The sequence below is a fragment of the Pseudorca crassidens genome, chromosome 13 (genome assembly GCF_039906515.1).
Source record: "Pseudorca crassidens isolate mPseCra1 chromosome 13, mPseCra1.hap1, whole genome shotgun sequence".
Classification (NCBI taxonomy): domain Eukaryota; kingdom Metazoa; phylum Chordata; class Mammalia; order Artiodactyla; family Delphinidae; genus Pseudorca; species Pseudorca crassidens.
The window spans coordinates 70,577,622-70,593,789 of NC_090308.1; the positions used below are offsets into that span (position 1 = coordinate 70,577,622).

General features: G+C 38.2%; 1 protein-coding gene across 1 annotated transcript in view; it reads right to left on the bottom strand.

The window, feature by feature from the left end:
- Nucleotides 1-16,168, bottom strand: part of CYB5R4 (cytochrome b5 reductase 4) — an 82,827-nt gene that overhangs the window by 11,286 nt on the left and 55,373 nt on the right. Inside the window, exons 11-14 of the mRNA XM_067702659.1 lie at nucleotides 5,948-6,088; nucleotides 4,183-4,335; nucleotides 1,238-1,388; nucleotides 842-928 (exon numbers count right to left, since the gene is read on the bottom strand). Coding sequence (XP_067558760.1) covers nucleotides 842-928; nucleotides 1,238-1,388; nucleotides 4,183-4,335; nucleotides 5,948-6,088 — 532 coding nt within the window. The remainder of the gene's footprint in view (nucleotides 1-841; nucleotides 929-1,237; nucleotides 1,389-4,182; nucleotides 4,336-5,947; nucleotides 6,089-16,168) is intronic.

Below are 16,168 nucleotides of genomic sequence, written 5' to 3' on the forward strand. Positions count from 1 at the left end.
TCTTAGAAATAGTTTTTAATGATTACAAAAATGCTTCAGAAATATGACAGCTTGTCCAATTCATTCTTCTTCTGAAAATTTTGTTTTGAATTTCCAACTGCTTTCATACCTCTTTAGGGGAGATGGGGCGTATGCGTGGTTAAATTATCTCACTTCCTTGGACTGTGCTAGGGCTCTTTTTTCAATGAAACAAATTGCCACCTTGCTGTCCTTGCTGCCTCATTTTACCACTGAATTCAGCCTGACTCAAGACTTTTTTCTATTACCTATACCAGCATTTCCCAAAGTGTGTACTGAGGACCAGTAATGATATTTAATACGCGTTAATGTGAACGAAAAAGAATGAAGAGAATCTTGCTAAACAATGCAGAAGGAATCCCCTTCTTGGAAAGTCACAATGGACGTTGGCATAGTAAACGCTCTAAGAAATCCTGTAGTAAAAAAACATGTTTATTTTTGCTTAACCTACCTCACAAGATTTATCTGATCTGTCCCCCTTATAACAAGAAAATCTTGAATTACCAAATTGGCTACACTGGATCATTTTCAATGAAACCTAACTCAGTATACACAACATAACATAAACATAAAGCCCAGTATATATTTTAGTGATACATCTCTGATGTCACATTGACTTTATCAAACTATTTCTTTGGGAGAGGTGTACTAACATTATTTACATTTAGTTTTTTGTTTTTTGTTTTTTTTTTAAGAGAATTAGTGATTATTTTTGTTTGAAGGAGTTTCCTGGTCAGTTAAAAACTCCAACCAAAGGAGGCAGGGTATCAACTGACTAAACCTGAATGAATATTTAAAAACAGAGCTAATACCACTTTTGTACCTTTTATCCTTAAATGCTAATTTCTCCAATTGGCTTCTCCAAATTATGTCATCCTCTGTTTTATTGAAGAACATCAGCTTCACTTTCCTTAAAAGAAAAAACAACAACAACTCAAAAGGTACCATTTCGATTATAGAATTAAAAAATATGCATGAATGGAAAGTCTAAAAGTGAACTAGCATGAATGTTTTTTTAGTGCCAATTAGGTAACCAAAAATATCAAAAATAAAGGAATCAAGTAAATAAAACAGCTTGGAGTGGAGGAAGAAGAGTGAGAAATGACGACTGAGGGATAACATGTCTGTTGAGGTCCACTAAGTATTTAATCGATTTAGAATACCTTCTACTAATCTAGCAGTCTTACAAGGGGTAGTAATTAAAGACAAAATGACATACCTGAGACTGGGTATATTAGTCAAAGCATAACTCAGTACTTTAACCATTGGTGTGAAGCCTGTTCCCGCTGCCAATAAAAAGAGATCTTCCAAGTCTTGGAACTGGGATATTTTAAAATTGCCCTCGGGATTGCTTACAGAAACATAATCTCCTAAACAATAAAATATACATAAAATCAGGAAAAAAAAATGAGACTGTTAACCTAGCTGAATTAAGAACACGAGGAGAAACAGGTTGCATAATTATCAGACTACATCTCAGTTTTTAAGGAATGTAAGGGGTTTTGAGAATACTCATTAGGCTCCCAAGTATGTCATTATACTCAAATTATCATTATAATCAAATTAATAATGAGATTTCATTATACTCATTTCCCAATATTATTTTCCCAAATCAACTGGAGTCTCTAACATACAAACTACTGCCAAATATTTAACTATAAATTATCAATAAAGGCTTGATTGCTAAACTAAAACTAGGCACTTCAAAAGCAGAGTCCGAGTATACCTGTCTTGCACAGTATAGGGCGGAAAATACACATTCACTACTTACATACTGATTTCTTAACCACAGTAATAAGCGTAGTAGGAGAGAGAATTGAAACGGAAATGTATTCTAATATCTTATGTTGTTAGTAAAAGTGCTAACTTTGCCTCCATCAAATCTCTGAAAATACCTATCAATTAAAACAAGAGCTGTTCTGCATTTAATTCCCATAAAGACAAAGCACGATCAGAAACCGTACTTGGGGCATGCTACTTCCAAATTTTCAATCAAAACAGTTGAATAAACCCTTTTCTGCTATGCAGTTGATATAATCGCTATGTACCACTCATATAAGAGAACTGTCTTTAGGACATTTCAGAAATTTTCAATGTAACTTTAAAAATACAAAATAAAGCTGACCATATTTTAAAAACAATTTCAAATGCTCTGGTTTATTTTTAAATGTTTGGATGCTCATAATTTTTCCCTTTTTTGTCCATGGCAGGAGAGTAAGAATGTTGTAGTAATTGATGAGTTAAACATTAGAAAGTAACAGAAGCTCCTTGTTATAGTTTGAAAGGGACCATAAGATCAGACATCCTCAGGAAAAAGTCAGCTGGTTGTTTACTAAAGCAGCCTCACAGAATGATATTAACTTGATAACTTCTGTCCACAGTCCAGTCCTTCCAATGTCATAAAATTGATTAGACTCAGGCAAGGACTCGATGCTAATGAAGTTCACAAGAGATTAAAGCACACATGCCAGAATGGCAATGGATTTTCAGCCTGACTACCTGCATCTAGTGACCTGAGCATTACATGCCCCATCCAGGGCATCTCATTCCCAGTTTTGGAAGACCAAACATTTGGAACATTTGGAAGGGCAAAATAATCGTTTAAAAGTTGCTTGATGAACATGGAATTGAAACAAAGAAGTGGATAATTTTATAGGGTAGCTCACATAGGCCATATTGAGACTTCATGAGTTACCACTGCCATGCCAGCGTACAACCCTCTAAGTGGCACCACTATCTGTGTCATGACTAGTTCCCCTAGATGAAGTTGAAAAAACACTGATCTTGCTATTTTGGCTTTCCTTTCCCATGCTCTATGCTGACTCTCCACCCTGCTCTCTGCTACACAATCTCTATGGATAGGTTATAATACCATCAGTTAAGTGTCCAGCTGCTATATTACAATCATGTCGTCAGTCCTTCGCAAGGTGATATCACCTTCACTAGATATGTAGGTATTCCAAAACTCGTTAGGTTCACATTTATGTCCAATATTTTGATTTATGTAACCAAAGATGACTCATCACATCTATTATATGTAGACTGCTGAGCTTAACTTTCAGAGAGCAGCAAATTTTCTCTATTTCCAAATTTTAGTGATCTACTTCACTCGATATTACTGCTAATACTGTCTTAAAAGGGGAAGAGCTCTTTTATTGTTACACAAAAGGCAGTCAAAAGTTGAAGACACAGAAAAAGGAGTAGAAACAGGAAGGGGGGCAGTCTCTAAATATTAGTAGATTTCCTTATAGTCCCTTTATTAATTCTCTCATAGTACTTTTATTGAGAGCCTGTTATGCGCTAACTGCCCTGCTGGGTATGGAAAATACAAAGATAAGACATATCTATCCTTAAACTCAAAATCCTGTAAAGAAGGAATGTTATTTATTCTTATCCTAGATCAATGAACAAAGTGTTAGTTACCGAGGGGTTCAGAAGAGGAGGGAGGCTTCATAAAGTAAGTGATATTTTTAAAAAATATTTTTAAAAAGGTACTTGACAGGTAGAGAGAGGCATTCTAAAAAACTCAAGCACCTAAGAATGAGGATGACAAACCTCTGGACTAACTGATTAAGTCCTCTTCGTGACCTGCAAAGACTTGGATGCTTTTTCCAGCTTCACCTCTCACCATACAAAATACTTGTGCTACTCAGGTTATGGAGACCCATCCAAGGCGTCAAAGCTGCAGAGCAACATGATTAAATCTATCATCAAGGCAGTATGGAAAAAGAACTGGAAAATGCAGATTAATAGAAAGATACCAGTTAGAGGCAACTGAGAGAGACCAATTACAGATTAAGAGAGAAATGATGAAGGCTTGATCTAAGAAGGTGGCAGAAGGGATAGAAAAGAAAGATTAAAAAGTCACTGAGAGGTAGACTCAATAAAACTTAGTGACTGACTGGATTAGGAGGGAGAAAATGGGAAGACGCAGCAATGACTCGAGTCTCCAGATTGGGTCGAGGATGAACAGTGATGCTGCAAATAACAGATGAGGAATATGGAAGCAAGGATAGGTTGGTGGGACTAAGAGAACACGACTTTGGCTGCAGACATGATGAGTTTAAGATATCTGACAGACTCCCACAGGGAAATAACTAAAAGAAACTGTAACATGTGATCCAATCCAGAATACAATCTAGGTTAAAAAATATATATACTAACCAATCTGAAGATGATCAAGCTCTGGTGTGAAGAGTCCAGCAGGGTAGATTTTGATCAAAAAGTAGATGTATTTATTGTTGGGAAGAATTGGTTCCTTGAACTCTGAGAATAAGGAATCAGATACGGGTGTATATGGCTTCACAATTTCAGTACCTGGAAAAAGTCACAACAAAGAAATTCAAATCTAAAAATCTAAATGAAGATGAAGCATACAAATTTTATGATGCTATCAGTATATATTTAAAACTGTACACTTAATGTGAACTGAATTCTATGTTCTATATGTATATAGTACATGTATATATACCCTAAACCTATGTGTGCTGAGATAATGTTAACAAATCAGTAATCTACCCATAATATAAATAATCTGTTTTTATTAAGCGTGGCATAAGGTGATGGGGGTTTTATGTTAATAAACCTAGACAACCATCTACACCATCAACATGTAAGCTTTGTAATAGGCTACAACAAAAATGGCATTAAAAGTTTACACAGAGATGCGAGAAGGTACTTACATAATAATTTTAATTATACACCAAATTTTTTAAAGATTTTATTTTATTTTATTTTATTTATTTATTTTTGGCCTCACCACACGGCATGTGGGATCTTAGTTCTCCGATCAGGGATCAAACCCATGCCCCCTGAAGTGGAAGCATGCAGTCTTAACCACTGGACCACCAGGGAAGTCCCCATATACCAAATTTTTAACAATGGATACCAATGGCCAGTGGGATCATTTGCGTTCCAGGAAGGGAAGAATTTCACTTTTTACTTTATATATTTCGAATTGTTTTAACAATTTAATATTTTATATATTACTTTGGTAACTGAGAGGAATGTTAATCCAACTACTTCTAAGAATATAATAATAAAAAACAGGGTAAAATTAATAAGAAGTCATACTTTAGCCAGCCAAATTCCAAAGAAAGAGGAGTCACCACATATTTGAAAGACCAAAATTTTATACATGGTTCCATCACATATACAAAAATTAATCTACATGTAAATCATAGTACATTGACAATAACCACACTGGGGAAGATACCAGCTATTGAATGATAACTTGGCATTAGTGATGATGAAGAGAAAAACTGAACAGTGCCATCATAATAAACCAGTCACCAAATCCTGGCTGGTAGTCCATGAGGCTGATTGTTGGAAAGGCTAGGAGTGTTATCTTCTGCAGTTTCAAAAGACTAAGAAGATGTCAGACATCGCTAAGAAAGGTATTTAAAACAAGTGAATGAGGTAATTTCAGGACGAAAATGAGGGAAAAAGAATTTACACAGTAAGGAGTATGTTTACAGAGCTTCTAATACTAGTGGCACATGTAAGGAAATCATTTATAATCATCCACTCGTTTTCAGTTTTATAAATTCAACTTCATAAATGACAGACCCGTAAGTAGTTAAATAAGAGACGTTAGTGTGTGTTCCTGGCAGTTGTCTTCACGGAAGACCATTTGTGTGCTCCCTCACCTCTTTCCTTTAAGGCTTTGTTAGTAATAAATTACAATGCTGGTGGCACTACCTCTGTGACTAGTGATAATTTCTTTGTTCATACAGTGATGCAGCACAGCTATAGTTCCCACATGTAGGATCACTGCATCCACAAACCTAGAATCTGGCTATCACTAAGTCTAGCTGCCCAGAAACATTTTATTTATAACCTAAATGGGCGCTTCCTTGAGAGATTAGTACTGATTCCGAACTGCTTATAAAAGAAGAAAATGTTTCCGCAAAGCCTCTGCTTGCCTTACCTGTGATAGTTAGCTTGAAGTAAACATGTAGCCCAGTTGGCACCTGAAGATGTGTGCTTGGTGGCAGCATCAAGCAGAAAAGCTTCGTATCATGAGTCACATCTTCCTTGGAAATTAACTGGCACTTTCTGTAGTACAAACCTAGAAAGTGATTCATTTTCTCTTAGTGAGGAATAAATTAAATAAGCAGTACTCTCAGACCTACCACGCAAAAACACAGGCTCAGCTTTTGCTCTTTAGTGAGCTTGAGTTTCACTAACAGGACTGTGACATTTAAAAAATTCGTCAGTATTTTGAAAATCTTATAGTGTTAGTTTTCTCCATTTTATTTCCTGTGATATCCATTTTCTAAAACCTGTAAGTACTTCTGTAATTTGAAAAATAAGCTCTATAAAATGAGTGTTATTTCCTCATGTCTGTTGTTATAGCATGTTAAAACCATTATAGCCTAAGAAATTAAAGTCTAGTTTATTTCTTCTTAAATTTACTTTTTAAAGTAATTCCATCCTCTAAGCCTATAACAGCTATATAATTAAACTGTAGATGTGAACGATATTTGATAATCAACAAAGCTCATTCTAAATTCTTTTCTTACAGAATGGAAAAGTCCTGAAACTCAAATATTTAAGGTTTAACAATACCAGCACTATTCAATAACTTAGAAATATTTCTTTGATAAAGGCAGGAAAAATACATTCTTGTGTCTCTGTATATGTGTATTATATATACACAAACAAAATTCATATGTATATGAATTATAGAACATTTCAATGGTCAAAAAATGATTAAAACAAACAATAAACTTAGGTTTAAGGGTGTAAGTTCTGATTATCTGGAAAATTAATTTAAGTGAAAAACTGAAGATGCCAAGTTTGTGGTACTAAAATACAAATAAACGAAAGGAATCAAGTATTTCTATAAATACGGGAAATATTTGAAATTAATACCCTAAGCTCAGGAAATATTATTTGTATACAGAGCAAAATAATACCACTTGGATTGGAAGATCTTGTTACAGAAGTTCTGAAAGCATGAATATTTTCACTTGTAAATTTTCTTTCGGATGTAAACAGCATGCCAGAGTAGACTTTGTTTCATAATTTCCTCTCTTTTATAAAATAGCATTTACAGAGATGTCAGGAATTAATCCTAATAAAGCATCTTATTATCCTAATTATGCTCTTTTTTTTTTTTTTTTGCCGTACACGGGCCTCTCACTGTTGTGGCCTCTCCCATTGCGGAGCACAGGCTCCAGATGCGCAGGCTCAGCGGCCATGGCTCACGGGCCCAGCCGCTCCGTGGCATGTGGGATCTTCCCGGACCAGGGCACAAACCCGTGTCCCCTGCATTGGCAGGCGGACTCTCAACCACTGCGCCACCAGGGAAGCCCCTATGCTCTTTTTTTTAACCTAAAAATATTTAAGTAGGTGCAGAAAGATTTACTCCAGACCTTAGGATGTGAAGGTCCTACATCAAATAATGAATGGTTAGTGGAAAACTAAAATTCACATAGAATCCTAAGAAATCATTTTGGCCACAGTTTCATCCAATTCTTTTCTTCCCTTGTCCCTTTTGCTCCCAAAGAACCTGGTCACTAAATCTTTCCATCTGTCACCATGGTAGCTCGGTATGCACATAAACTTTAGAGTGCATCGTTGCCAGGGCAAAGCTTAGACCAGATTACAGCTAAGGGTACCGTCCCAGAGTTATCCCGGAAGGCCTAATCCAGTACTGGACCGACGAAGGATCAGAGGACCTAGGCTCACCCCCAAGAAGAAATGAAGGTTCAAACGATCTCCTTAACCCTTCCTCTAGACCTTCCTGGGACCCGGAGTGGTAATACAATATGAGACCCCCATCTATATGTCTAAATATGTGAAAGTTATAAATCAGACAAATAACTGCTAAATAAAATATGTTCTACGCTACACCTTGAAATATACTTTCATAATGACCTAGAAGGCTAGGTTCGAATTCAGGATTCTTCAGCTCCTCAGAGTTCCACACAGGAAGATGGCGGAGGGGTGACAGCAGCACCCCCTTGACTGCCTATGGCCTGACGCCCCTCTTCTCAGCCCCACTGTCTGACCCTGAGTGGAGCCTTGTGCAGGTGTAGGTGCACCAGCCCATATGTTAAGGCTCATCTACTTGCTCTCTGCATAAACAGCCTTGGCCACTTCCTGGATAGAAGCGGATTTGGGGCCATTTGGGCAGGGAATTCTGGGGTTCCAGATACCTGGAGGGCAGTGGTGAAGGAAAGCGCCTGAACTCCAGGTGGATAATTCTTCACCTTGCACACTCCTCATCCTGTGGGAGCCATGCGGCTGGAAGAGAGGCTTGTGTTTTCCTCTAAGCACGGAGTCCAGGGCAGGTGCCCCTCCTGACAATTTCACCTCTAGCCTTCACCAGAAAGGATTTGCTAGAGTAAGTATGCACTTAAAACACAAGGAAACTCTGGGTTCCAGTGACTGACTGGCTTTCCTTGTTAGAGAATTAACACAGTATTCCTGCTATTTAACACCACTGAGATAATTTCAACATCTTACCGATAAAATAATAAAACTGCCATAATTTCACAAGGACGTGCTAACAATAGGTTCTAAAAGTCTTACGGAAAACTTAAGAATGTTTTCGTCTTTCAGTTGCACTGAGAAGTATCACAGGCATGGACCTGAAAAATGGGGGAAAAGGAGTATAAAGCAGATGCACTGATGACTTCAGTCTGGATAATGCCTGTATTGAAGTGTCAGGTTTTTGGTTTTATAAGCATAATTATACAAGAAAATGAGAAACTGAAAATAAATATGAGATGGTGAAACAAAAACATAAGACAGAAAACTGTCTGCCCAGAAACCTCACTTCTTTTTTTTTAATCTTTATTTTTTTATTGAAGTATAGTTGATCTTCAATGTTTCAGGTGTACAGCAAAGTGATTCAGTTATATATATATAGATATAGATATATATATATCTATATCTATAGATATAGATATAGATATAGATATAGATATACACACACACACACACACACACTCAAACACACATTCTTTTTCAGGTTCTTTTCCATTATAGATTATTACACGATATTGAATATATTTCCCTATGCTATGTAGTAGAGGTCCTTGATGTTTACCTATTTTATATACAGTGGTGTGTATCTGTTAATCCCACATTAACTTCTTTTAATAACATACATATAATATTGAGACATTCAGCATAACACTGAAATGCTGAGGATAATATGATAATTTGGGTATCCTTTTTTCTTCTTGTTGAAAAGAAACTATAGCTTTCCTTCTAAAGAGTAGACTTTCACAGGCTAAAATAAAGACAAAGCTCAGTGGGAGAGAGACGTGGAAGAGAGCACTGGACTCGGAGTCCATACTGCCTTCAACCTGTCCTTCAGCTCCTTCCTGCTCCTAGTACACTTTCTGTTTTTCTGGCCATGCTACACGGCATGCGGGACCTCGGTTCCCACACCAGGGATGGAATCTGTGCCCGCTGCAGTGGAAGTGCAGAGTCCTAACCACCGGAATTCCCCCTAGTACACTTTTAAAGCACCTATCCACTCTCATTTTCCCTGCTGGAAGCAGGGGCTTACAGAAGTTAAACGGCTTGCCCAAGATCACAGAGTCGCTTGAGAAGATGTGGATGGGGCAACAAGTTATGAGAGTTTCTCACCCCAACTCATAGGCCTTGTTCAAAGAGTTTGAGAATCATTGTTCTAGAATAGTACATCGTTCTTTAGCATCTTCCTCCTTATTTCGACTACATCGGTTCAAGCATAAATGTTTATAGATTATCCCTCCACCCTTTACAACTCCCTACTAACTATTTAATGTCCAAATTAGGGAACCAGTTCAGCAAGTCACCATCCATCCCAGGTACATCTCTTCTTCAACATCCCCAATTCCTACCGTTCTGATCAACCACAGGTTTTCTTAGCACTCTTTACTACTTTCAATTACCTAAATACAGGTCCCCCGCTTTTCGAAATTTCCCTTTACGCCACTTATCTTTTATGAAAAATCTACATTAGTACCTGTTTTTCCTAACTGAAAGAAATCCAAAGAGGATTTTCACTTTTATGAAAAACGGTGAAAAGGGAAAATAGCATTCAGCGTTTGTTTTGCAGTGAGCTGTTACGGAGGCAGCGTGCACCCCGAGCAGAGAGAGTAGCACCCCAAGCTCCTTCCCCGGGAACTACACTCAGCATCTCGGCATCAAGCCGCCATGACTTTGAACTGTGCCTGTGAGCATCTGCACTTTGTCTCAGTTTACCTTGTGCATCCGTGAGCTAGATGTGTCCTAGGGTAACTGCTTCTTCCCTTTACACCATTTCCACTTACAAAAGATTCCACAGGAAGGCTCTACTTTTGGATAGTGGGGAAACCTGTATGATTTATTCACCTCCTAATTTGCAATCTACCTTTACTCATGTCTTCCTCTAAGATCTTCCTGAACCAACATAGGGCAACCAGTTAGTGGAACTACACACTTAAAAAATGCTCCAATGGAAAATAAATAACCCCAAACATCAATACTAACATCTACAATATTTAAAAATATATTGATATACATACCTAGATATGTCCACGCAGAAAAACCTACAACCTACAGCCATTCAATTCAATAGACATTCCATTTAGAAACTGGGTTATGTAAGGAGGGAAATCCAATATTACATTAACACCTTGGAAGAGGCTCAGAGCAAGACATGGTATTGTCTCTTAACTCAATTTTATCAGATGCCTGAAAGGGTGAAGCCATATGTTGCTGAGACCACTCTGGTTTCTGGAACCTATTAAGGTTGAATAGAAAGTCTGCACACTTGAGGGGTCTTGCCCTGGGAGACATTTTTCATATGATGTGGTGATGGACTGGAGAGCTATTAATGACTGAATGAGATTCTAGTAAAGCGCCGGTTTCTTCTTAGCTGTGTATCATTTGATATAAATGGTTCACGGCGAGAGACCAGGGGCTGGGCTGTGAGATAAGAGAAAATCCATATATTGGCCTCTGCCCCCGGTTCCTGGCACAGAGTTCCTAAAACTCTTATAATATCCTAAGTGATAAGAACAGTAGGAGCATCTCTTGTCCTTTACACCGTAGTTCCCCCTTATCCATGGGGGATACATCCCAAGGCCCCCAGTGGACGCCTGAAACTTCTGGGTTTTTCCCATATATATGTACATATTATACAGTTGTAATTTATAAATTAGGCACAGTAAGAGATTAACAACAATAACTGATAATAAAATAGAACAATTATAACAATATGCCATAATAAAAGTTATGTGAATGTGGTCTGTCTCCCTCAAAATATCTTACTCTACAAACTTAATGCCGTTTTCACCTTAACTAAGTACTTATCATGAACTGTGGCAGTAACTTTTGCAGTTTAAAGTACAACAGCAAAACTAGCATGGATTCCTATTTCCTTCTTCACAATTTCACAGAGATTTGTTCTCATGGTAGAACATGATGTAGAACAACCTCATAATCTGATTTTTTTTTTTCCTTTCCTTGTTAAGACAAGAACTTTCACTTAAAGGAAGCACTTTACGGCTTCTCTTTGGCATACTGGAATTGCCAGCATCACCTCCCTTGCGCTTTGGGGCCATAACTAAGTAAAATAAGGGTGACCTGAACACAAGCACTGTGATCCTGCGAGAGCTGATCTGATAACCTGGAAGGCTACCAAGTGACTAATGGGTGGGATGTGCTGGACAAAGGGATGATTCACGTCCCCAGCGGGACGCCTTGAGATTTCATCACACTACTCAGAACGGTGCACAATTTAAAATTTATGAATTGTTTATTTCTGGTATTTTTCATTTAATATTTCTGGACCACGATTGACTGCGGTAAGTGAAACCTCAGAAAGCAACACCACAAATAAAGGGGGAACCACTGTATTTGTCTTTGACCCTCATCTCTAACACGGGATTCCTAATACCCTTGTAAATTCCTATGTAATAAGAGAACCAGGAACATTTTTGTTCTCATGAGGTGACTCTGGGTGGGCTCCTGGATGAGCGTCGGTCACCAGAAAGACGCAGCTATGATAGAAGTTTGGAATTTCCAGCCCCACGTCCCACCCTCTGGAGAGGGGAGAGGGGCTGGAACTGAAGTTAATAACTGATCATGCCTACGTGAGGAACCTCCATAAAATCCCAATAGCAGGGGATTTAAAGAGCTTCCAGGTGGGCAAACACATCAACACTGGGAGGGTGACAGACCTCAACTCCCCACGGACAGACGTTCCTGTGCTCAGGACCCTCCCAGACCTTCTCTCACCTTCTGCATGTCTTCCATCTGGATATTCATCTGTATCCTTTATCATATGTGATCTACTCTAGCAAATTGATCAAGCCCAGGGAAGGGGTCTTTGGAACCTCCCATCTATAGCCAGTTGGTCAGAAGGACAGGTGGTAACCTGGGCTTGCCACTGGCATCTGAAGTGTGTGTGTGTTGGGGGACGGGGGGAGGGATCACATGGGACTGAGCCCTTAACCTGTGGGATCCGATGGTGTCTCCAGGTAGACAGTGTCAGAACTGAGTTAACTTGTAAGACACCAGCTGGTACTGCAAAGAACTGCTTGCTGTGGAGGAAAATCTCCATGTATTTGGGACCAGAAGTGTCAGAAGTGAAGCGTTCTGTGTGAACAGTAAAGGAGACACATAGGAGAGAAAGACAATAGGGAGGGAGGGAGTTTTCTTCCTACACAGGAAAGAAAAATCTGAGTTTTTCCTTTACAGAATCTGTCACAGTTCATACAGCAGGGGTCAGCCTGATTTAGCCTTGCTGGCTGTCTGTTTCTGCCAAGACAGTGACCTTGATGAGCAATGAACTTGTGTGCAGGGATGATGTTCAGAACCCCTGAGAACAAGCGGAGACTTCCATAGCTCAGCTGGTAGAGCAGAGGTCTGCAGAACACTTGAGAACAAACTATTTTCAAGAACTGTACAAATATCTAACATTTCTGACTATGGATAAAATAACTCAAACCCATGAAGTCACTAGAATACCTTCCTATGCTGAAGAAACAACAAAGTTTTAGTTATTATATACTTTTAAAAGTATTATATAATTGCATTTATTTTACTGTTTTTAAAAATTATTCAGCCTTTTCACTAACTCTGGTAAGACTTCCACTTAACCTCTAGTAGTATAGTTTTATCATCCTCACCCAAACCACTCTTGAATATATGAATAAGAATATGTTCATAACACAGCTTCAAACACTAGGATGATAAACGTGTATGGGCACACATTTTTCCATATACTGGGATAAAACCTAATGAAGCAGTATTAGTAAATTGACAATAAAGCATAGATTCCTTTCTGTTTTAACTATTACTGTTAAAAATATACCTAAAGTGGGCTTCCCTGGTGGCACGGTGGTTAGTAATCTGCCTGCCAATGCAGGGGACACGGGTTTGAGCCCTGGTCCGGGAAGGTCCCACATGCCATGGAGCAGCTAAGCCCGTGTGCCACAACTACTGAGCCTGCACTCTAGAGCCCACGAGCCACAACTACTGAGCCCGTGTGCCACAACTACCGAAGCCTGCATGCCTAGAGCCCATGCACCGCAACAAGAGAAGCCACCGCAATGAGAAGCCTGTGCACCTCGACGAACAGTGGCCCCCACTCGCCGCAACTAGAGAAAGCCCACACGCAGCAACAAAGACCCAATGCAGCCAAAAATAAATAAATAAAATAATAAATTTATTTAAAAAGACATAAAAAATTATTTAAAAAAACATATATACCTAAAGTGTATTCAGGTCTTTTACTACCTCACCTAGACTGATGTGAGTTGAATCCTTCTTTCAAAGTGAGGATTTCATAGACTTAAATATTAGCATTAAGTTAGGAGAAAGGAAGCTCTTTCTCCAAGACTAGATTCAATGGGGCCCTTAGACAATGAGGTCCACATCATAGCAAGGTTGTCACTAGATTTGAACATTTCTGTGCTTATCACTTTTCCTCAGTTCCATAACTAATAATTCAGCCAACATTATACACTGAAGTGCCTGAACTGCCCGAATTCTAAGTTTTTAAACTTCTTCTAGTCTACCTTTTAATATAGTAAATAATTTCTTACTCATTTACAGCCTGCCCCATCTATTCTGTGTTTCTTCATATTCAGGCCATTCCGCTAGAAATAAGAAGACAGCAAAATGCCAAAGCATCTTATAGTTACTGTGCAAGCAACAACTTTACACCTGCTGGGCTGAGCAGACAATTTAAGAGAACAAAGCACAATGAAGTTTCTCTTTGCTATCTACAATATTTTCTTCTTTTCCAGTAATTCTGAATGCTTGTTTTAGGCAGCAAAGAAACACGGATGCGCAGGCAAGGAAGGGGAGGGGAGGGGTGAGGGCGGTTCTTTCTACCCCTGCAACAAGAGCTGTGGTTCACTGTGGCGGCGAACAGCTTGCCTGCAGAATCACAGGCTCCACAGAAAGCCTCCATTAAGTGACTGCTCACAGAGTGCTGACAAGCACGTTTACACCTACAGACAGTACTTCAGTGTGTGTGCACGCGCGCGTGTGTGGTGTGAGCAGTTAGGAAGCCCTGAGGAAAGTATAGTTCAAATAATGAGAAACTGCCATTTTTTTAGGTTAAAAGATAAATATCAGTGATTTCATACAGTTCAACTTGAATTGTAAAGACAGTTATAGATTCTATATATATTTAACCTAAAGGTTTATAAACAGCTGCTGACATACCACAATTATGACACAATTTTTCTAAATCTTGTTTATAATTTTGTATCCCAATATTCATTTACTGAGTTGTTTGTTGGCAAATCTGTATAACTGCCTTTGTCTGGTGATCTAAGTTCCCATATTAAAGGCAATCACAATTAAAATAAACTTTAGGTTGGATACAGAAATAGCAATCCAATTATCTATTGTTTTTGACTCTTAATAGACACAAGTTTGTTAGTCATCACACACACAGACACACACACACACAACTACTCACTCATAATCTTCATCTATTCATCTTTGGGAAGAAGAAAATAATTGGAAGCGCCCAAGTTACAAATGGTAGTTTGGTTCTAGTCATATAATTTAATTTACTAACTATTACAGCTGGATTAAATGTAAAAACGAAGTAGTTTCTCTTCTCTGATTATGTTCTTTGTTATATTTGAATCTTTTGTGTAAGTAAATTCTAGATGTGACATGAGAAGGTAGTGCACTAAGTCTTCAACTTACATGCTTATTTCTTAAACTACGAAATTTCAGTAAGAGGAAGCCAGCATGAAAACCTCCTTGAAAACCAAGGAGCCATGTGATAGACTGAACATTTGAAGCTACTGACAGCAAGTTAATCATAATACTCTGATCATGTAAGTATTCAGCTTTGCTAGTGTGGAAAATAACCTATAGTTTTTGTCATGATTTAAGGAAGAGAAAGGACGAAGAAGAAATTATCTATGCTAATTCTGTCAAACAAATTAAAAAAAAAAAATCCCCTGAACTCTGAGTCATTTTCCAAAGTGGAAAATCTAATTCACTGAAAAATACATGCATGGCTCTAATTTCAGACAAGAAAGCTAAAGCGAACTATGATGGTTCATGATTCAAGCCAAAATTTATGGCAGGGATGAAAGAGTTCATGGAAAACCTCAAATTATAGAAGAGAATACTTGAGCAATGTTCATTCTATTTCCAAATGGAGGTCAGCCTGCGTTCTCAGTCTCATTTATTTCTAGGACTTAGCTTTTACTTGGTTTGCTGTGATTTTCCAATCACTAGAGAGTCAGATAATTTCAGCGCAACAGATTTCACTTTAATGATATCTCTTTTCATTTTCACTGTCTTTTACCTATTCTCTTCTGATCTGCTACATCACTCAGTTATTCCTCTATGTTCTCTCTCCCTACCTTATACCACACAATTGAGACCTCCTGCTCTGGGAAAATGGCTCTATTTGAATTTTCCCACATATGGCTTACATTTCCTTTCTCTACCACCTGCAAAAGGTCTGGCACAGTAAGTACCCAGTAATGATACCTGGAAAGCCCTTCATAGTTTTTTGGGGATTTTTAAAGCCACTTTCAAAACATTGCTTGATATTCACCTCCTTCATTCATGGAGAGTCATTTAAGGTCAAATTCATCTGCATCTGTTAGTTCACTTAAGGTAAACTTACAATACATTCAAGTCTGCACTATGTAACTTGCTCTTACTGGCCTATTTC